Source organism: Ictalurus furcatus, chromosome 7 (assembly GCF_023375685.1).
Source record: "Ictalurus furcatus strain D&B chromosome 7, Billie_1.0, whole genome shotgun sequence".
Lineage (NCBI taxonomy): Eukaryota > Metazoa > Chordata > Actinopteri > Siluriformes > Ictaluridae > Ictalurus > Ictalurus furcatus.
Genome location: NC_071261.1, coordinates 6,379,839 through 6,403,075, shown reverse-complemented (window position 1 = coordinate 6,403,075; position 23,237 = coordinate 6,379,839). Strand labels below are relative to the sequence as shown.

The window sequence follows — 23,237 nt, the reverse complement described above, 5'->3', positions numbered from 1 at the left end:
AAACTGATTTCTGGTCTGGAATGCACCTCCACGTTAGTCATTTTATAAAGCCTATATGCGCCAGCTAAGATGTTGGAGGCGGAGCTTCATGAACATGGGCAAGAATCATTCAACTGTCGAACCCACCTAACTGAACTAATCCTGCCAAAAAAAAAAAAGAGCCTAATCTTACCTAATGCACCTTTAAACTGGCCACTCACAGTATCTACCGCCCCAGAAAGCATATACAAGTTTACCAAGTTAATAAAAGATAATAAAACACGTCTACATCCTTTTGCGGGAAATATATGGCAGAGATGGATATACAAGTATATTATATTCAGAAAAAAAAACGACCTTCGGTCAAAATCTGATCTGTACCTAGTTTGGCCGTGGCCAGAATTCAGCCACAGTGACGTGACGGATTTTCCCAAACTGCCGCACAAATCTGGGTGAAGCAGTACAAAGTTTGCCTTGATTTTGTCATCAAAATGAAGTCTTTGCCTCTCTTACTGATTCAAATATTAAATCTAGTGTAACGTCCTCAAGCATCCTCCTGGCCTTGAAGTACAACAGGCTCTCTTACTGTGCACAGAGAATATATTAAGACCTATCACTTCTGCAAAGCACTTCTATCTTGTCACTGTAGAAATGACTCAAGTAGTCATACTCACAGAAGGCAATTATCATTAGACTATGACTGGATGTCTTTATAATCTATATAATTTCACTGGTATTGTGATCTCAGACTGTAAGCTGCCTGACGTACAACCATGCCAGTAACTCAGTAGTTTCCTGGCAGGGCCACAATTGGGCTACAGGAACAAGGCCAACTGCATCGGGGGGGGGGGGGGGGGGGGGGGGTTATGCAGCATGCGCATGGCATTTTCATTTGAAATTAAGCAGCAATGTATATGCATGGTGATGATGTAATAACTACAGCATACAGAGTACGCAGTGTGTTTCGTAACATACAACGGGTGTCTCGGGTCCTATGACACCAGGTCTCATGATGTTGAAGTTGTTTGACAGGGCTCACAGGGAAAGTCTTGCTCGTACACAAACTCAATAGAACATCTGGCAGAGAAATAATGCGGACACAGTTCTTTAATCACAATCTGGACCTTAGCGCTACTCTAAACCAACATAATTCTTTGACCTGTCTTGGTCTGTTGGTCTACAAACTGCACTATAATGTAATCCCTGTGAAACTGCTCCATGTGTAGCCAGGCTTTCAGCTTTTTCTGTAATGATATTGGACCATGTGGTACAGCCATAACCACATAACACTGGGAGAGTATAAAGTATAGCCAGAGTCGTATACCCTGTCAAACAAATCTTCCTTTATACTAGACCTTTACTGAGACTACAGCAGCCAGGTCATTCTTAATCTCTGCTAATCCAATTCACAGATAACCTTTCTTTTTTTAACTGGATTATTGCAAATCTCAAGATAAATAAAAGAGAAATCTGCTTAAACACAATGATGATTTTAACCAAACATTTCTTCACCATATAATGCCCTTCTCGTGTTTGTTTCTCAATTTTCACCCCCCCCCCTCCATTTTTAAAAAAAGTAGAAATATTTATTTTCATTATTCGAAGGCATCTGTGCTTCAAACACAACGATAATTTTAAACATAACAAAATGAATAAATGTACATGTAAATGTAACTACAGGCCTCTCTTGCATCAATAAAGGTCACTGTTCATGTCTCCACTATCAGAAAGACACTGGGCAAAAATGGCATCCATGGAAGAGTGGTGAGGAGAAAACCACTGCTAACCCAGAAGAACATTAAGACTCGTCTGAATTTTACCAAAGCACACCCTGATGATCCTCAAACCTTTTGGGAGAATGTTCCATGGATTGATGAGTCGAAAGTGGAACTGTTTGGAAGACAGGAGTCCCGTTACATCTGTTGTAAACAAAACGCCGAATTCCACAAAAAGTACATCATATCTACGGTCAAGCATGGTGGAGGCAGTGTGATGGTGTGGGGATGCTTTACTGCTTCAGGGTCTGTGCAACTTGCAATAATTGAGGGAAACATGAATTCTGCTCTCTACCAGAAAATCCTAAAGGAGAATGTCCGGTCTTCAGTCCGTAAGTTGAAACTCAAGCGCAGCTGGATTACGCAGCAAGACAACGATCCAAAGCAGAGGAGTAAACCCTAGTCCTAGAAGTACGTGAAACTCTGATCTCCAGATATCGGAAGCGTTTGGTTGCAGTTATTGCTGCTAAAGGTGGCACAAACAGATTGTAAGTTTAAAGGCACAATTAGTTTTTCACATTGGTGCTAGGTGTTGGACAATTTATTTTTTTTTTCTTCAATAAAAACTGTATCGTGTGTTTACTCGGGTTGCCTTTTTTATGTTGTATTACGTTTGAAGATCTAAAACTATTTAGTATGAGATATACACAAAAACAAAAGAAATCAGCAAATACTTTTTCACAGCACTGTACATACTGTACTAGAAATCCTGTTCCTGTAGAAGAGATAACGTATTAGAACCAACCATGCCGTGGTATAAATAAAATCATAACCAAAACCTTCTGGCCAATCCGAATCCAAAACTCTACAGCACTGTGGTATAATCTAAACAGTTTTATCGGTGGAATGCTATTAAATGGTCACCACAAACCAAATTAGAGCTTAAATACTTAAAAATACCTTACTAATGGGTTACAAATAGCATACACAGAACATTTATTGGTCTGTAGATCTGACTAATGTAACCATGTCATAAATGCATCATGGAAAAGAGCTGACTCGGTCATGATTTTCCATGACAGCTTAGATCCAATGATACAAGAGTGTAATATATATATATATATATATATATATATATATATATATATATATATATATATGCATCCAAGTGAAGAGCTTTTTTTATCTAATTTTATTTTAAGTATGTGAGAACAAATAGATTTTGATAATCCAGCTAGCAAAACTCTAAAGTACGCTAATATCTGAACACAGCCAACATTTTAAGGTTACTTCACAATTACATTCCCAAAATTTGAGCACAAATACAGTTTTGGTTTCACAAGGTTCTACCAGTTTCTTAATCTTTTAACGTTGTTAAATAAAATAAAAATGGAAATGCACTTTTGGCTATGAAGAGTAATCTTAAATGCCTTTCAGTCGGTTTTATCGATCTGAACGTATTCTCTAAGATAAATCCACTCGGAGTTGTAAGTTACATTGATTTTATCTGATCATGTGTATGTAGTGTGTGAGCCTCGTGGCGATCGCTTGTGTAGTTTGCACAAAACGACTGATTGTGAGTGATAGCAGGAGTAAGAGTAGTGTAGCTTTTAATGCCATGTCAGAATCTGTGACTATTTTCATGGCAAAAACAGACTTGCAAAAATGACAAGCGTTGCATAAAATACAATAGAAATAAAACCAAACAAAAGGAAAATACAGCAGTTAAGCTTATAAAAGATGTTTTACATTTACATATGATAACATTCCTAAAACATTTTCAGGTAAAAATCTTACTAGACAAGCCCTTAAGTGAGCTTACTACACAGGAATGATGTCTGCTTGAAGTAAAAGCAGAACACTCCAATAGAATACGTTTAATGGAAAGCGGGGACTTGCAGAACACACAGTACATAGAGTCAGTATTGAATGGCTTGTGCGACATCTAGTGAACACCACTTGATCAAATCTTGTTGTTTTTTTTAAAAAAAAGATTAAAAGTCTGCTGGGGAGTTTAGGATGGATTCCATGTAATTTGTTGTTTGACTGTGAGTGATAACAGTAGTGCAGTCTGAGCAGTACAGCATCTAGCGGATTTTGAAAATCGTGGGGTGTCCACGAGACGTCAATGTTTTGTATTCTTTTTTTTTTTTTTTTTTTAACGAGTTTAAATCCTTTTGCATTTATACAGAATTCAAGTTTTGTGATGCGGCCAATGAACCGCGGCCCATGAAATGAACTGTTATCCGATGTTAGCCATAATATTAACTTTCTACTCTTTTGAGAACTTTCTAATGTTCCAGAACATAAAGTCACTAAGCTTTATGTAAAAACACTAAGCTCTATCTTCTCTCTCTTTTTTTTTTAATAGAAAAGTTCTAAGAAAAGGACGTTTCCTTGAAGAGTTTCTTCTTCATTGACCGAGAACTTTTCCTATAGAAGCCAAGTCACAAGGGTGCACTACTAAACAAGTCCTCATAAAGCCTGGCATGATTTATACCCTGCTATCAGCTTCCATATCATCAGACAAGCTACAAAGCCTATTAGAGCCGCTAGATTGGCCAAAGCCGACGATTTATGTCCTCAGGTGTGGTGGCTTCAGCGTCTATGAGAGCACTCATGCTAGACTGGAGTTAATATTCAGGCGGCACCGATGTTAACTAATCAGTGCAATGTTGATAAATAGCGAGCTGTCTTCCGCGGGCGAGCACGGTGTCTCATTACTGAGGCTCTTTCGCTGGATTGACCAAAACAAAGGCAGCGATGGCAGTGATCGAGTGGTAAAGAGGGCAAACATTTATCAGCAGGTAAACACCAGCCTTGCTCGGAGAACGCAAGCACATTTTCCGCACCCATCTCTCTCTCTCTCCTTCTCTGGATTTATATCTAAGGACAAGCCACTAGTATCGTAATAACACATGACTGCACACTCACAACAAAACACTTTTAGGAGTTCACTCGCTCTATGCAAACTCGTCCGTTTATAGGTGAACGGAATTAGGGTACTGTTAAGCGTTTTCGAAAACTAGTGGTATTTTCCATAATCAGATTTTTAAGCCTGTGCTTAAGGGAAGTACAAATGACAAAATATAAAATCTGCCGTATTCATACAAGATCAGACTGAGAATTAATCCATGCTTAAGATACGACAGCGCTCTTAAACATGAGATAACCAGCCCTAATCGAACAAAGGTTCTTATACACCAAATCAAGCAGCAGGCCTAAACATAGGAAGTCAGAGATCAAAAGGACCAACATGAGCTAATCAAATAGACAGGCATCCCTTAAAGGCTCCTCAACCTTCTAAAGCCTTTTATCTAAAACTAAACCTCTTATCTTGCAAAATGAGACATTTTGAAATAACGCACAAGTGTGCTAATGAAGGGTGCTGTGTGTTTGTCTCGCAGAAGGCACAAATCATTTTTTTCTGATGTTAATATATGAACAATTACTACATGAGGTAACACACAGGCCAAATTCCCTTAGTCATTCATAACAATGGGTAAGAGCGAGGAATATAGCTGTGATGTGCAGCAAAAGGTTGTTGAGCTTCACAAAATGGGGCGTGGCTATAAGAAAATAGCACAAGCATTGAAAATGCCCATTTCCACCATCAGGGCAATAATTAAGAGCAGAATAGGAAGAGGAGGTGTGTCTATATCGTCTCAACACACTGTGAAGAGGACGGTTTGAGTGGCCAAAATCTCCAAGGATCACAGCTGGAGAACTGCAGAAGTTAGTTGTGTCTTGGGGTCAGAAAGTCTCCAAAACTACAATCTGAAGTCAACTACATCATCACAAGTTGTCTGGAAGGGTTTGAAGAAAAAAGCCTCTACTCTCATCCAAAAACAAACTCGAGCATCTTCAGTTTCCAGACACTACTGGAACTTCAAATGGGATCGGGTTCTATGGTCAGATGAAACCAAAATAGAGCTTTTTGGTAATAAACACCAGAGGTGGTTTTGGTGCACACAGAGAGGTAGCCATATGGAAAAGTACCTCATGTCCACGGTTAAATATGGAGGTGGATCTTTAATGTTTTGGGGCTGTTTTTCTGCCAGAGGACCTGGACATTTTGTTAGGATACATGGCATCATGGACTCCATCAAATATCAACAGATATTAAATGAAAACCTGACTGCCTCCGCCAGAAAGATTCAAATGGGCCGTGGTTGGATCTTCCAGCAGGACAATGATCCAAAACATCATCAAAATCAACACAAAAATGGTTTACTGACCACAAAATCAAGGTCCTGCCATGACCATCCCAGTCCCCTGACCTGAACCCCATAGAAAACCTGTGGGGTGAACTGAAGAGGAGACTCCACCAGCATGGACCTCAAAATGTGAAGGATCTGGAGAGATTCTGTATGGAGGAACGCTCTCAGATCCCTCGCCATGTATTCTCCAACCTTATCAGGCATTATAGGAGAAGACTCAGAGCTGTTATTTTGACAAAGTGAGGTAGCACAAAGTATTGACTAAAACGGTGCCAATAATTGTTGCACACCTATATTTAACAAAGATATATATTTTTGATAAACCTGTTTTATTTACAGTTGCAGTGATATCCATGTGAGCAGAGTATTTTTTTATTTTTTTTAACAAAAGATCAAAAGGTTAAACAATAAAGACAATTTTTCACAACCTTCTTTGCTCATATTTACCAAGGGTGCCAATATTTGTGGAGGATACTGTATCTGGAAAATGGAGAGTGAGACAAAAACTACTACTACAGTAATAGTAGTAGTAGTGGTAGTAGTAATAATAGTAGTAGTAGTAGTAGTGGTAGTAGTAATAGTAGTAGTAGTAGTAGTAGTAACAGTAGTGGTAGTAGTAGTAATAGTAGTAGTAGTAGTAGTAGTAGTAGTAGTAATAATAGTAGTAGTGGTAGTAGTATTAGTAGTGGTGGTAGTAGTAGTTGTAGTAGTAATAGTAGTAATAGTGGTAGTAGTAACAGTAGTAGTAGTGGTAATAGTAGAAGTAGTGGTGGTGGTAGTAGTAGTAGTAGTAGTGGTAGTAGTAACAGTAGTAATAGTAGTGGTAGTAATACTAGTAGTAATAGTAGTAGTAGTAGTAGTAGTAATAGTAATAGTAGAGGTAGAAATAGTAGTAGTAGTAGTAGTAGTAGTAGTAATAGTAGTAGTAGTAGTAACAGTAGTAGTAGTAATAGTCGTAGTAGTAGTAGAAATAGTAGTGGTAGTAGTAACAGTAGTAATAGTAGCAGCAGTGGTAGTAATAGTAGTAATAGTAGTGGTAGTAATAGTAGTAGTAGTAGTAATAGAAATAGTAATGGTAGTAGTAACAGTAGTAGTAGTAGTTGTGGTGGTAGTAATAGTAGCAGTAATAGTAGTAGTAGTAATAGTAGTAGTGGTAGTAACAGCAGTAATATTAGTAGTGGTAGTAATAGTAGTAGTAATAGTAGTAGTGGTAGTAACAGCAGTAGTAGTAGTAGTAATAGTGGTAGTAGTAGTAATAGTAGTAGTAGTAGTAGTAATAGTGGTAGTAGTAGTAGTAGTAGTAGTAGTAGTAGTAATAGTGGTAGTAGTAGTAGTAGTAGTAATAGTAGTAGTAGTAGTAGTAGTAGTAATAGTAGTAGTAGTAATAGTGGTAGTAGTAGTAATAGTAGTAGTAGTAGTAGTAATAGTGGTAGTAGTAGTAATAGTAGTAGTAGTAGTAGTAGTAGTAGTAGTAGTAGTAGTAATAGTAGTAGTAGTAGTAGTAGTAGTAGTAATAGTAGTAGTAGTAATAGTGGTAGTAGTAGTAATAGTAGTAGTAGTAGTAGTAATAGTGGTAGTAGTAGTAGTAGTAGTAGTAGTAGTAGTAGTAATAGTAGTAGTAGTAATAGTGGTAGTAGTAGTAATAGTAGTAGTAGTAGTAGTAATAGTGGTAGTAGTAGTAATAGTAGTAGTAGTAGTAGTAGTAGTAGTAGTAGTAATAGTAGTAGTAGTAATAGTGGTAGTAGTAGTAATAGTAGTAGTAGTAGTAGTAGTAGTAGTAGTAGTAATAGTGGTAGTAGTAGTAATAGTAGTAGTAATAGTGGTAGTAGTAGTAATAGTAGTAGTAGTAGTAGTAATAGTGGTAGTAGTAGTAGTAGTAGTAGTAGTAATAGTAGTAGTAGTAGTAATAGTGGTAGTAGTAGTAATAGTAGTAGTAGTAGTAGTAGTAGTAGTAGTAATAGTGGTAGTAGTAGTAATAGTAGTAGTAATAGTGGTAGTAGTAGTAATTTTTCAGTCCAGATTTTGCATTTGACCAAGATGTTTCATTTCCCTGCACCATTAGTGTAAATGTCTATTTAGGTGTGTTCCCTTTTGCTAATACTGTTACCAGCTGAAGTGACTGATGACTCTTGTCACTTGTGATTATATCACTCAGATCTCTGCTGCAGCTTAATCTTCATCATTTTGTAAGATTACATCTTTTATCGTCTGACTGCTTTGTGGCTGTGAAGTAGCTATACTTATAGTAACGACGATGTATAAAATCATTATTTAAAAACAAAAAAAGAACAAAAAAAATTAAGTTTTGCACAACAGTTTTTGTCTGTCAGTTGTCATGCTCCTATTTCCACCTTTCTTAATAAAACCACAGAAAAAAATTATATATATCAAACAATCTGAAATGTGATTTCTTTCAGCTAAAAAAAAACAACAACAAAAAACAAACAAAAAAAAACAAACAACAAAAAAAAACAGTGATCATCCCTTTTTGCACATCCCACACTATATTTTGACTCATACTATTATAAAGTGCTCATATTCTAAATCTAATATCTACCGCTCTAACTGCAATCTGAAAACTAGCTATAGAAGTGGCGAATGTGACATCAATCTGAATTTTTCATCCGCTGAGAACAACAGAATGATAAAGCCCTATAATTGCCCATGCGGAGCGGGAGCAGAAGGAAAATTACACCAATTGATGAGCAATTTCCATTGACTATTACCTCTCAATAGACGGTTGTGCTCATTTGTATGGTAGAGTTTGTCTCACGCAGCACTTAATTGCCTCACACCGAGCTTTTTCCACTTGTCTTAGGAATATGAAAGCAGCTGCAATTACAACGAATGCTGACAATTACAAAAGAGCAAGTTACTGCAGGGCTGAATAGAATACCATCCAGTAATAAGGTGTGCAATGCTGCGTCACCCTGCTTGACACATCCTGTTAACCATTTTAGTGAGCATTCCTAAAGAAGAACTGGTCAAAGATTACCAAGAACACTAAGGCTTATTTGTTTGGGAGTAAAAGCGTGTATGGATGGATGGGTGGGTGGGTGGTGGTGGTCTATCTGAGACATGATTGAGCCCAAACAAATGCGAAAGCAAAACCGCTGGCTCGAGTTCATTAGTGTCAGCATGCATGTAAAAATTAGCATGAAGCTAATGGGAGTGGGTGGTGCTCATTATTTCCATGCACTCACTTGGAGATGGCAGAAGGAGTAAAAGAAAGCGAGAGAATAGCTCGATAGATCGAATTAGTCTGGTGATTAGGATTAACTGAATTTTTTTTTTTCTGTTGGTCAAAATCTTATTATAATGCTCTGAAAACAGGAGAGTCAGACAGATAGATAGGCACAGCAAGAATGGAGAGTGAAGAATAGAGAGAAAGAACGCGAGTGTCAGCAGTGAACGGTGGAGAAAAGCCCACTGCCAACTTTTAATGGCTGCCCCATACTTTCGTCTTGCTTTCTTACCCACAGCTCCATCTAGGATTGATAAGGAGCGAGCCAACCTCTGACTGCCTATGGCAGCCGCTGGAATTGTTTTGCAATTTGCTGCTCTACGGTGCATTCTCTTTCCCTGAGAGCAATCTATCTCTGCAACACAATATTCAACCCCATTGCCATTGATTGGTTCTTTTTTTAAATATATATATATATATATATATATATATATATATATATATATATATATATATATATATATATATCAATACCCATTCATACCCGAACTATTCAGGCGCACAATGCACTTAGCTCAGCATAAACGTGCACGATCGAGTGCGTGAACGACCGCGGGAAGGACGGATGCCAATTTATATGCACTGCAAGTTTAAGGTTAACAGTTCAGATCTGCTGCAGCACATCATATGGGTTCATAACAAAATAAAAAGATTGCCTCCTGGTCGTGTACTGAAATTGTTTATTCAATACCTAAAGAATGAAACACAATGTGGCATGCTGGTACAGGAAAATCAACGACGGGGTGGAGTGATGTGACCACAGTGTTACCGTTAGCGACGCTGAAGAGGATTCATTCCCAATAACAGCACGCTCTGTGAGCTGCTTCGTTCCTCGCATATCACAACAACTTATCACAACAAGGTACAATGCAGTGACGAAGGCAATGCAATGCATCTACAGCTTTTTACCAACAAAGTTGAGATCCTCGTGGTAATTAGGGTAATCTCTCGCTCGCAAATTTTAGTGTACTGCTATAGCGCATACAGTAGGACCCCCTTATCGTGTTTCAGGCATCCGCTGGGGGGCTAGGAACCTCTCTCACGTGGATGCCTGAAACCGAACACTATACATACCGTACATATTTATGATAAAGTTTAATTTATAGATTAGACACAATAAGACATTAACAACAATAACTAATAATAAAATAAAGCAATTATAATAATAATTATAATAATAATAATAAAAGTTATGTGAATGTGATCTCTCTCTTGCTCGCCTCAGCAGCTGATTTCAGTTAGTGTGTGTTTGTTATATGGCGCAATTTATTATTTCTCTTTTTTTATATTTACAATAAAGCGATTTTAAATTGTAGGGTTGTACAATTACTACTAATATGTAGCGATAAAGTTTACAGTGGCGTCAAAATTGAGTAAAAACATCAAAAAAAGCAAAAGATTCTTTGTTCTTCATTTTCTAGAAACAGAGTTTAAAAAAACCCTTGCTGTATTTTTTTTTTTGGAGTTAATTAAGAGAAGACACCACCCCCATCTTGCTCCGCCCAAAAGTGACTTGAACGGACCCGACGTATATAATTACGACTCGTAAATACAAGCTTCCCAGGAGTGCGCAATTTAAATGATGAATGTTTAGTGCATTTCTGGAATTTTCTATTGAAACTGAAACAGCAGATATGGGTTTTATTATTATTATTATTATTATTATTATTATTTTTTAATGTATTAACCTTTTTCTTGCCAAACCTTGAGAACCTGTGAGAACAAATCAGAAAAACAACATTGGAAACAAATAAAAAACAACAACAACAAAAGTGTAAATAAACAAACAAACAATTATATAGCAATCAAATAAAAAAAACTCAGAAAGATGGAATACTACAGTTGGATCATCTGGAAGAAAAAAAAAAAGAAGAGTATAAAATATAAAAACATATTCTCTCTCTCTCTTTCTCTTTCTCATTCAAAATGTAATACTGCAGGGGCAAATACTGTGAAAGAACATCATAGATAGAGCGATAGACAGACAGACACACGGACAGACAGATGGACAAAAACAAAAGATGGAAGGCTATGATTTGATTTTGTGAACACTGAATATAAAACAGAGAAAATATTTTCCGTCTGTCTCTCTCTCTCTCTTTGAAGGTTGAAGTTAGAGGCAATAAGCTGTGTTACTTTAGATCAACTAAATTCCAGATTAAACATAATCCCCATCAAAGCGTCCCTTATAAATCCAATTTATTTATTTATTAAAGTCACTAATCTCTTCATTCAGGGGTGCAGCCATATTTGTTGCAAGTCTCCGCATTCTACACAGAGCTCATTACACAAGTAAGCACTTTAAAGCCTACCGTTCACCTACCGCAAAGACAATTACATAAGCAGCACCCTCCGACACCTCCTCAGAAAAGCAGAGGAAAGCTACAGTACATGCCAATGTTGACATACAACGCCTGTAAAATGCTACATTTATATATCACCTGCCTCAGGATGCTCCGACTGATATATGAGAAAACGTAGAGTGGGGGGGAATATGACGGCTCCACAAAGAGTCAGGTTAAGTGAGGATGCTACCAGGCAGTGTGTGTTAATGCTGTGGTGTGTTAGAAGGTCAGAGCTCACCTCTGGGGATTGGGCTCATTGTGCTTGTCCCTCTCGTGCTTGATCATCCTATAGCGGCCGATCCTCACGTCTGGCCGAGACACCTTCATCCCGTTCAGTGTAATCCTTGGAAAGAAAGAGATGAAAAGAAAGAAAGACAGAGATGAGATATTTTTTTCAGGGAAACCAATACAAATTATTACATCTTTCCCAGTTAAAAGAGGACACATCCCTTGCCACTGAATCTGTTGCTGCTATAGGACAGGCAATGACGGGTATGATTATGTGCTCTGCTGTCAAAACTTGTTCATATGTCTGTTGGTTTGTTTGTTGTATGTGGGTATACGTATGTGTGTGTGTTCCCATACACAGTTATACTTACTGTTAGGGCTGCAACTAACGATAGATTTCATAATCGATTAGTTGGCCGATTATTTTTCCGATTAATCGATTAATCTGATTTGGGGGGGGGGGGGGGGTGGTGACAACGGGGACTTCCAGTATCATTTTATCATTTATTTAAAATATAATCCACAAACTGAGTGTTACAAATATAAACTTTACACAACATTTTGTCCAATTATATAAGACTGAAAAGAACCCAATACACACAGACACACACGGCAGAATATATATTATTCATTTAGCACTGTAGTTTAATTCCATGCTTTTTTTTTACATCTATAAAAAGCAATACTTAAATACTTATACAAATTATATATATATATATATATATATATATATATATATATATATATATATATATATATATATGCATTAATTTTTATGGATGCACAGAAAGCACTGATTCTACAGTCCTAGCAATCCCTGGTTGATTGGCAGAACCTGGCATTCCCCAGGGAATTTGGTTCAAATACCAGGTTCAATTACATATTATTGTTGGTGTGACATTTAATTTGAATGATCTTTTGTTTACTTTATTCATCACTGCGACACCTGAACTTGCCTACCACTCATAGGTTTTTGCAAATTATCATTTCATTTGTAAATAAATCCATCAATGAACGATCGTCATCTCAGCTAACGTGATATTTGTGAACGCACGCGAATAACCAAATTGATTCATTTTAAAACATCTCATTTGAATACGTTTTGTTACATTTAACAAAAATAAATAATATCATATTATTTAAACATTTTGAAAACTTTCCTACGGATCCCCTGCAATTACACCACTGACCACTGGGGGTCCGCGGAAACGCTGCACTAGACGGTAGAGTACACAGTGCGTAGTGTAAGTGTACAGTACGTCATTTGGGGCATAACTTTAGTATTTACTCTCCGAAGCGTGTTTTCGGAACAGAAGTAACATAACGAGTAAACGTACCGGGCGCAGACCGAGATTTGTTCATAAAGATTTTCAGCGTCGATTATTATCGATTAGTTGTTGCAGCTCTACTTATTATAAAAACATCTCCCACAGAGGATGACAATTACTGCCATTATTAATATAATCAGGATTTCACTCAACAGCATCAGGATTGTCAGGTTTTACACAAAGTTGTGAAGTCCATAGCAGCACTCACGTGCACACGGTCATTAAGGGAAGAGAGGGACATACCAAGTACTAAGGAACTGTGAAATTTGTGTATATCGATTGTAATTTCGTGTGTGTATGTGTGGGTGTGTGTGTGTGTGTGTGTGTGTGTGTGTGTGTGTGTTACATCTCCAGTTGGGACTAACCAGTACATAATAGCTATTAAATTATAATTGCTTTGGCAATGTAGAGCAACGTAAATACAACGTAGCGCCATCGTGTTAATAAAGCCTATTTAACGAAAATAGGAAAAAATGCGACCAAATTAGAAGCCTTTTTGTTTTTCCATTTTCCCATCTGCATGTTTATTTGCTCTTGCCTTTAAGTGCAGTAAAGCTTGACATCACTATTTATTTATGTTTCAGTGCTTTCACTGATTGCCAAACCAAAAACTCATCAAAACCTTGTTTACCTCCCACAACACACACACACACACACACACACACGGTTAGCAGTAGCAAATATGCAAAAAAATTTAATAAAATAAATAAATAAATAAATAAATAAATAAATAAATAAATAATCATATGGTCATGATGTCCACTTTTCGAGTTCTTCAGTCATGATGGAGCTCAATCCTGTTTGTGGAATTAAACAAAGCTCAGAGTCAGAGTGAGTAGAAATGGCTTAAATGATGCTCTCTCAGTCTGGCTTCTCTCCAGGAATCACACTGCCTTTCTTAAAATGTTTATTTATACAGAAAACCCAAGGGTAGGTATGAGGATGTATTTCTAGAGAACGTTGTCAACAAAACATACATTATTCAGAGAGTGGATTGCTAATGATCTCTGACTGCAGTGTACTTCAATAATAATAGCAGATGTAAGGAAAAGATCAGCACGGTACACATCGTCCCCCTAAAACCAGGCCTTTTCGGAGACATGCTAGCGAAAAACAGAGGATATTGAAAATAGCTTTGTTGTCAAAACCGTGACCTTTATTCCACTGGGTTAATGGAGTGAAGATGAGAGATTTTCCGTATGGTTCTCGCTCAACAGAAATGTCATTAATGTTATGCAATAGCCCATCACTGCTGAACTGTCTCACCACTGCAAAGGAGAAACCCTTCATTCATTCTAACGCTCGACAAACTGATCAGCCAGCTCTCTCGGCTTCTCTGATGTGCTCTACAGCTGATTACATCTCATGAGGGAAAGACGACAAAACAAGTCCCGCGATGCACGAGGAGCGGTGAGTTAACGACTCGGGTCCGTTAATATTCTGGTTATTTACAGGTTTTTGTTTTTTTCCCCCCCTGAGCATTTGTGGTATCCATGAAGCCTCCATGAGACAATGAACTAGAACTTGAGGAAACTCCGGAAGCACGTTGCTTTAGGGCTGATGATGGACTGTCTGAAACGCGCTGCTCCGGGGTTCAAAAGTTGGATAAAATGACACGAGAACAGATTTTCTCACATGTCTGTGTCATTCTCAGACTTTTATTGTTGAGCACACGTGTTATGTAAGGGAGAAAACACAGCAGGACATGGTGTTATAGAACATTAATCAACTGCGGGGTGGTGTGATGCGGCCTGACATGGCCGCTCATGCACACTGTCAATCAGTACGTTTACACGGACAACAATAATCCGATATGAACCCGATTAAGACGGTACTCTGATTAAGAAACTAGCATGTAAACAGCGATTACTGATGACCTTAATCTGATTACAGTCATACTCAAAGTAAACACAAATGGAATAAGGACGTGTGGAGTATTCCTGTTTTAGTCGCATTATGGACGTGCGTTACAGACATGTACACACCTTAATCACACTATTAACGTCGTGTGAGAGTTTTCACCGCATTGTGAGACAGGACACGTACACACACGGCAGCGCTCGACCGTTTAACGGCAAACAAGAGAGCACGGTTGCGTCCCAAACCACATACTTACCTACTACAGTATATAGTAGGAGAAATACATGTATCTCAGCTACTATATAGTAGGTACGTACGCGGTTTGGGACGCAGCCCACGGCTTCAAGCAGTCGTCTATTTGCACGTACGGCATGACAAATAATTAACCGCACTTGAAGCGTTCGTAAAATTAAAAATAAAACACCCGAAACTGAATACGGTTCCATAACGAAGACCAACTGTAAGTCGATACGTGAAATTCTGGAGGGAACGTCGGACAGCGTGACGTGGGGACATAATGACGTGTGACGTTAATCCATCTACGTTCTATAACACGTAAAACCTGAACATGAAAGGAGTATTCTAACAGCGACTCATGTAAACACCTTAATCAGAATATTGTCTTATTCAGAATAAGGTCAGTAATTACATCACTGCTGTCCGTGTAAACGTAGTCATAGATTCTTAGAAAAATATTAATCAAAGAATGTCACATATTCTTTTTGTTTAGTTACATTCGATATTGTGGAACGTTCATGAAACAAGTTCATTGTTACCTCACCTCTCTCTCTCTCGGTCAAAGTTAATAATACAAAAAAAATACAGATTACACGACAAGCTGCATTTTCTGTCTTATTAAGTTCAAGAGAAAGAAAAAAAAATAAAAATCAGAAGCAGGTGAGGGAATGACAGAATATCGGTGCCATAGGGTATGTTACAACAGGAACTAACCTGTATTGTGGACATTCTATAACATTAAAATGTATACTATAAAGGGATAAAATAAAATTTAAAAAATGTACTGCCTTTTATCTCCAATTATAAGTGCATTTAGAGTAAACAGGCTTTTCAATCTTCTCTCAGCGGAGAGAAATGCACTAATGTTATTATCTGTGTTAATCACCTATAATTTTAGAGATGTGGTGGATAGCAATTTGAGTATAAAGTGCTGGAGTATTTCCGTAATAAAGAGAAAGAGAAGGAAAGAGGAGAAAAAGATGGAAAGAGGAGAAAAAGATGATGAAACGTCAACACGAACACCACAACTGCATTATCTGGAGCTGTTAAAAAGCCGAAGATACCTCATTTAAGAAATGAGAAGGCTGCGATTTCCCTATGAATAGTGAGAGTTATAATGAATACTGTTGACTGGATATCCATTCTGAGCTCTCTCTCTCTCTCTGTCTCTCTCTCTCTCTGTCTCTCTCTCTCTCTCTCTCTCTCTCTCTCTGATTGAATTTGCGGTGTATTTCTGTACGTAGTCTCTCTCAATCTGCTCCGCTGTTCACTTAATTGCATTAGACCCATGGAGTCGGAGGGAATTGGAATCATTAGAACTGATTCATGTCTCGTTTGCCAGAGCTGAAATGAAAGCAGGGTGAAATTGAAGAGAGAACACAGACACAAAAAGAGAGGGAGTGAGAGAGAGGAAGAAAGCATGAAAGAGAGAGGAAGAGCACATGAGAGAGAGAGCGAGGAAGAGCGCATGAGAGAGAGAGAGAGAGAGAGAGAGAGAGCATGAGAGAGAGAGAGAGGAAGAGCACATGAGAGACAGAGAGAGGAAGAGAGCATGAGAGAGAGAGGAAGAGAGCATGAGAGAGAGAAAGAGGAAGAGAGCATGAGAGAGAGAGAAAGAGAGCATGAGAGAGAGAAAGAGGAAGAGAGCATGAGAGAGAGAGAGGAAGAGCGCATGAGAGACAGAGAGAGAAAGAGAGCATGAGAGAGAGGAAGAGGAAGAGAGCATGAGAGAGAGAGAGGAAGAGCGCATGAGAGACAGAGAGAGAAAGAGAGCATGAGAGAGAGAAAGAGGAAGAGAGCATGAGAGAGAGAGAGGAAGAGTGCATGAGAGAGAGAGAGAGAGGAAGAGAGCATGAGAGAGAGAGAGAGAGAGGAAGAGAGCATGAGAGAGAGAGGAAGAGAGCATGAGAGAGAGAGAGAGGAAGAGAGCATGAGAGAGAGAGAGAGAGGAAGAGAGCATGAGAGAGAGAGAGAGAGGAAGAGTGCATGAGAGAGAGAGAGAGAGAGAGAGAGAGAGAGGAAGAGAGCATGAGAGAGAGGAAGAGAGCATGAGAGAGAGAGAGAGAGGAAGAGAGCATGAGAGAGAGAGAGAGAGAGAGGAAGAGAGCATGATAAAGAGAGAGAGAGGAAGAGAGTATGAGAGAGAGAGAGGAAGAGAGCATGATAAAGAGAGAGAGAGGAAGAGAGCATGAGAGAGAGAGAGAGAGAGAGCAGAAGAGAGCATGAGATAGAGAGAGAGAGAGGAGGAGAGTGCATGAAAGAGAGAGAGAGAGGTGGAGAGTGCATGAGAGAGAGAGAGAGAGAGAGTACATGAGAGAGAGAGAGAGAGGAGGAGGGTACATGAGAGAGAGAGAGAGAGAGGAGGAGAGTGCATGAGTGCATGAGAGAGAGAGAGAGAGAGAGAGAGGAGGAGAGTACATGAGAGAGAGAGAGAGAGAGAGAGAGAGAGAGAGGTGGAGAGTACATGAGAGAGAGAGAGAGAGAGAGAGAGAGGAGGAGAGTGCATGAGAGAGAGAGAGAGAGAGAGAGAGGTGGAGAGTACATGAGAGAGAGAGAGAGAGAGAGAGAGAGAGAGAGGAGGAGAGTGCATGAGAGAGAGAGAGAGAGACAGGAGGAGAGTGCATGAGAGAGAGAGAGAGGAGGAGAGTACATGAGAGAGAGAGAGAGAGGAGGAGAGTGCATGAGAGAGAGACAGAGAGGAGGAGAGTGCATGAGAGAGAGAGAGGAGGAGAGTGCATGAGAGAGAGAGAGAGAGAGGAGGAGAGTGCATGAGAGAGAGACAGAGAGGAGGAGAGTGCATGAGAGAGAGAGAGGAGGAGAGTGCATGAGAGAGAGAGAGGAGGAGAGTGCATGAGAGAGAGAGAGAGAGGAGAGTGCATGAGAGAGAGAGAGAGAGGAGGAGAGTGCATGAGAGAGAGAGAGAGTGGAGGAGAGTGCATGAGAGAGAGAGAGAGGAGAGTACATGAGAGAGAGAGAGAGGAGGAGAGTGCATGAGAGAGAGAGAGAGGAGGAGAGTGCATGAGAGAGAGAGAGAGAGGAGGAGAGTGCATGAGAGAGAGAGAGAGTGGAGGAGAGTGCATGAGAGAGAGAGAGAGGAGGAGAGTGCATGAGAGAGAGAGAGAGAGAGAGAGAGAGAGAGCGAGAGGGGAAGAGTGCATGAGAGAGAGAGAGGAGGAGAGGGCATGAGAGAGAGAGACAGAGAGGAGGAGAGTGCATGAGAGAGAGAGAGAGAGAGAGAGAGAGAGCGAGAGGGGAAGAGTGCATGAGAGAGAGAGAGGAGGAGAGGGCATGAGAGAGAGAGACAGAGAGGAGGAGAGCATGAGAGAGAGGAAGAGAGAGAGGAAGAGAGAGAGGAAGAGAGAGAGGAAGAGAGAGAGCGGTCATGTTAAATTGAGCAACCCTTCTGTTAGTGAGATGGTGACTGTGAAAATTTGTGTGTGTGTGCGTGTGTGTGTGTGTGTATGTGTGTGTGTGCGTGTGTGTGTGTGTGTGTGTGTGTATGTGTATCCGGTATATCCCAGAGGACACGTGATACTCGAGTCTGGAACACCACTGCTCTTTCTGATACCTTGATCTCTCTGAGCTGTAACTGTGACCCTGGCAGTGTGTGTGTGTGTGTGTGTGTGTGTGTGTGTGTGTGTGTGTGTGTGTGTGTGTGTGTGTGTTCAGAGGTGTCTGTCTGTGAGGGAATCAGCACTTGTGTTAACTAGTTCACATCAACTGCCAAATATCTGATGAATGTACTTCATACACAAACACTGAAAATGTGCACGCTAATGCTGGGATAGTATTCTCTCTCTCTCTCTCTCTCTCTCTCTCTCTCTCTCTCACACACACACACACTAACTGATTTGTCACGATTATAACATTTTGGCTGACCATTACCAAACACATAAATGCGAGTAATAATTGAGTAAGTTTTCCAGTGGACTTTATGGCACGTGTATAAGAATACCAGCAGAGTAATAACAGGCCTTGTGAAGAATAACCATTTATCAAAACCGGAAAACCAGTGTCATTGTGGTTGGCCTTTTAGATCGCACTACAATTTAGAAAATGGAAGACAAATACAAACAATACCTCTACAAAATACACAAAACGACCTAATAAAATACACAAAAAGCTTATTTAAGCAATACTGCGCGAGCGAGAGTGCGGTTATAAAGGAGAGATCATCATAACACAATCAAGGGATTTGAAGAGTGCCCACTACAGGACTTTTCAATTGCGAATGATTCAGTAATACTGTCTGCACCTCGTACTACGCCAGCGATTATTTTCACAGCCGATCGCAGAATCTTGTTCTGCAGAGCCTGAGCGCACTTTCCATTCTAAAAACCAAATACAACACTATGGTTAATCTCACAGGTCAGACCACTAGCAAAGCTAGACAGTCTGGTGTGCTCCATCAATAACGACGACCAAGAACCATCTACTTTCTCTCTTACTCACCACATTGCGCTGCCGCCACGTGACTGGCTGATTAGACAAGTGCATGAACGTGCAGGTGTAGATAAAGTGGACGGGGAACGTATAATCGCACTATCTGAGGTTTACAGAAGAGGACGGGTTCCCGTTTGGGTCTGGTTCCTCGTCGGGTTTCCTCCGGAGGTTTTCCTTGCCACTGGCTTGCACGTTAGGGATCTAAATCTACATCAAGATTTCTGTAACACCAAGACGCAGAGACTGTCGGAAATTTCTTTCTAATTCTCAGAGTTTACCGATTCGTCCACATTCTGTACGGATGTCCTGGGGGACTCCTACGCCTCACGCTGAGAAATCAGTGAGTCAGGCAGTGTGTTGATATGCCTTTTGTAAGCTGTCACTCTCAGCGGTACGGAAAAAAAAAAAAAAAATCAGGTCACAAGTAGATGATTAGTACTTACACAATAACTGGAGTCGTGGCAAAAAAAATTTCTAATATTGACCATATGTGTGGCGCTAGAAAATCTTGCAGTGTGTCCTGACAACAGCGAATCCACTCGACTACGTGGAGCACAGCAGGAAATATTCAGCTTACCGTCCACATCACACTGACAACCACAAATTTCCAGAGAAGTGTCCTGTCTCCAGTCCCCTGCCACTCCATTTAAACTCTCCAACACTAGGGCCTGGTGCCACTTTCACTTTTCTCCTGAGAAAAAGGCGAGGAAAATGTCCCTCCAGGGCATCTGTCCGCTTCCTCAAGACACAGGTACATGTAAGACAATCACGGCTTCTTGCAGCACATGGCTAGAGGGGATAAGTAAACTTGCCAGGAAAGAAATGTATTCTCTTATTTTCTTCCAACTCTGTGCTTCGACGCAGGACAAAGGTTAGAGTTACTGGGCAGTTATCTGTGTCCCGCATCTCCACCAATCTCTTTCAGAACTATTCTGGTCCAAAGGCTCTATGAAAAAGGTTCTTTCTACCCACAGTGTATTAAAAAAAAAGAAGCTGCGCCTTATTGAATTACGCAGGTTTGAGGAACAAAGCAGCCCAAGGGCATTGCATACGTCTTTGAGAAGGAGACATCCGTTATTGTTAAAAGAAGAAAAAAGTATCATGAGTATGTACGTGTTTCCTGTGGTGTAAAGTGTGCTGAGGTTTCTATACAAATCTCAGGTGGTTCTTCAAATCTGGAGCCGGATCGAGCAGAGAAGACAGGCGTGAAGCGCGTGAAATCGGAAATGGAAGTAGTAGTCTTGACCAGAAGCGTAATCAGTACCGTCAATGGACCAATCGCGGCTTGAGGAGCGAGTACGCAACCTTAGAAGTGTGAAAACTAAGTGTGAATAAAGTAGGATACTTACTATAGGGCATATAATATATATAAGTTCTCCCAAACTTCGGCTATTATATAAGCACAACAGAGCTTTCATCCATCTCTCTCAGGCCTCAGAGATTCGCCAGCAGGGGATTTTTACAAACTTTCAGCTCAACGCTCTGCTGAAGCCATGCATTAGTAAGACATCACTGCAGAACAATATTTCTCCATGTTTCTCTCTGGCCTGATTTAATGGCTTCTTATTAAAAAAAAAAACTTTTATAAAATCAGAGCTAAATAAAGATTTCCCTCAAGACTCTGCCCTTACGTGGGATATTTTTTACTGCTGAGACAACTGGGAGATGCTTGAGTATTTTTCAACCCTGACCAGTTGACCAGTAACACTGCAGAAGATGTGAGACACTGCTCAGAATGTCAGATGATCCCCGGAACTCCCGAACCAGCTATTTTCCGAAGGGAAGCGGTGGAGGGAAACAATGAGTGTGAAGAGAAGGAGAGAAGAGAGAGGGAAATTTCCTGCATTTCAGCGCTGTAGAGAAGTGAGACCACTGTCTCCAGACACATGGTCAATGACAAATTTAAAATGAGAGTCAAGGATCATTTTTGCATAAATAGAAATAAAGATAAATAAATAAATAAATTTAAAAAAAGGTTGAAAGGCTAGCATTCTTGGCAAAGCTTTTAGGCACAGAGACAATTTCCATAAAGTGTGCGATATAAATGAACGAATCATAAATGAACCCATATTTACTAGACCTCAGGGGCACAGCGTATACTCATGCACGATTAACACTCCTATAAGAAAGACTTAAAAAAAAAGTCGGCCATCTTATCATCAGCTATAAAAACAAAATAGCCCTTGTGAATAAACACACTCGAGGGATATCCGGATGCTGTAATCCATTAAAGCCACTGCAGTAAATTTTTAATACAAGCGTTTTTATACAACACGCAACTTAGTGCGTGTGTGTGTGTGTGGGGGGGGCTTTCTACACAACTTAGAACATGGCACCTTTTGTTTGAACCGTCCCATTTGATCAGGTGATCAAAAATATTGGAACACGTGACTAATAGGTGTGCCCTTTTAAATTGATTGTTTAAAGAATGAATAGCTCTGAATGTCCACTCTTGGTTCGAGCCCTAGGTTTCGCCCTGTGAAGACTGCATTTGTTGTTACAAAGGATAAACCGACATGCTGTCTATGGGCAAAAAGCAAGCCATTTTGAAGCCGATGAAAGCGGGAAAATCTATCAGAGGCATTGCACAAGCATGCATTTTACCTCCTGAAGAGGAGACTGGAGGGAGAAAGTGCTGAAAGAAGCTGCAGTACAAGCCTGGAAAAGCGACGCGACAGAACAATGCAGCAGTTTGGTGATGTCAGTGGGTCGATAAGGGATATGCAACCAATATTTAGTGTTATTTGCAAACCCAAGTGTCTTCAATGCATAGTGAAGACAATAGAATCGGCCATGCTGTGCCAATACTTTTGGAGGGGATGGACGGACGGATTGCCAGTATGTGCAAAATATATTAACAAAACAAAACATGCTACAACACTGTTGTCTTCTGGTATCTCCATATATTGTCTACTGTCTCATATTCATCTTTTGATCTCAAACCCAAATGTCTTCAGGGTATAGCCAAAAAAATAAAATTTTTTTTACAATACTTCCGGTGGGGACTTGTATGTGCCTGTCAGTGTGTCTATGCATCTGTCTGCGTGATTGTGTCTGTCTGTGTGCTTGTTTGTCTATCTGTCTGTCTATGTGTCTGTCTGTCTGTTTATAGATAGACACATTAGACTCTCTCTGTGTCTGTTTGTTCATCAAGCTATCAATCCGTCTCTCTGTACATCTATCTATCTATCTATCTATCTATCTGCAGTCCCTGAGTGGTCCATTTTGGTATGTGCTGTGGTCTATGTGCTATGAGCTGCAGTAACCGAGGAGGAAGCAACTCACCAATCACCTGACCGGGGTCAAAGGTGAGAGGCATTGCCGAAGCAGCTATTTGTTATACTGAGACACAGCCGTTTATTATACCGCTGTTTGTTACAATGAAAGTTCTGAAAAAGCCATTTCATCTTCTCCTGCCTCCATGTTGTGGCCCGAGCCAGCATGCATTTAAAAGCAGCAAATGTCTGCAGGTTGCGCTATAGAACAGCAACAATGCTCTGCAGACAAGTAGGCAAAGTAGATTTTATGGGTGACTGTTCTGCATGATACATGAATACTCAAAATTGTTAAACTAGACACACATCCTGGAATCTCAGCAAATAGTAGTATATATATATATATATATATATATATATATA

At 39.8% G+C, this 23,237-nt stretch overlaps 1 protein-coding gene across 2 annotated transcripts in view; it reads right to left on the bottom strand.

The window, feature by feature from the left end:
* The window catches only part of b4galt2 (UDP-Gal:betaGlcNAc beta 1,4- galactosyltransferase, polypeptide 2), a 163,937-nt gene that overhangs the window by 6,840 nt on the left and 133,860 nt on the right, over positions 1–23,237 (bottom strand). For both annotated transcript variants that reach the window (XM_053628021.1, XM_053628023.1), the window contains one exon: positions 11,742–11,846. In XM_053628021.1, the coding sequence (XP_053483996.1) occupies positions 11,742–11,846 (105 nt within the window). The remainder of the gene's footprint in view (positions 1–11,741; positions 11,847–23,237) is intronic.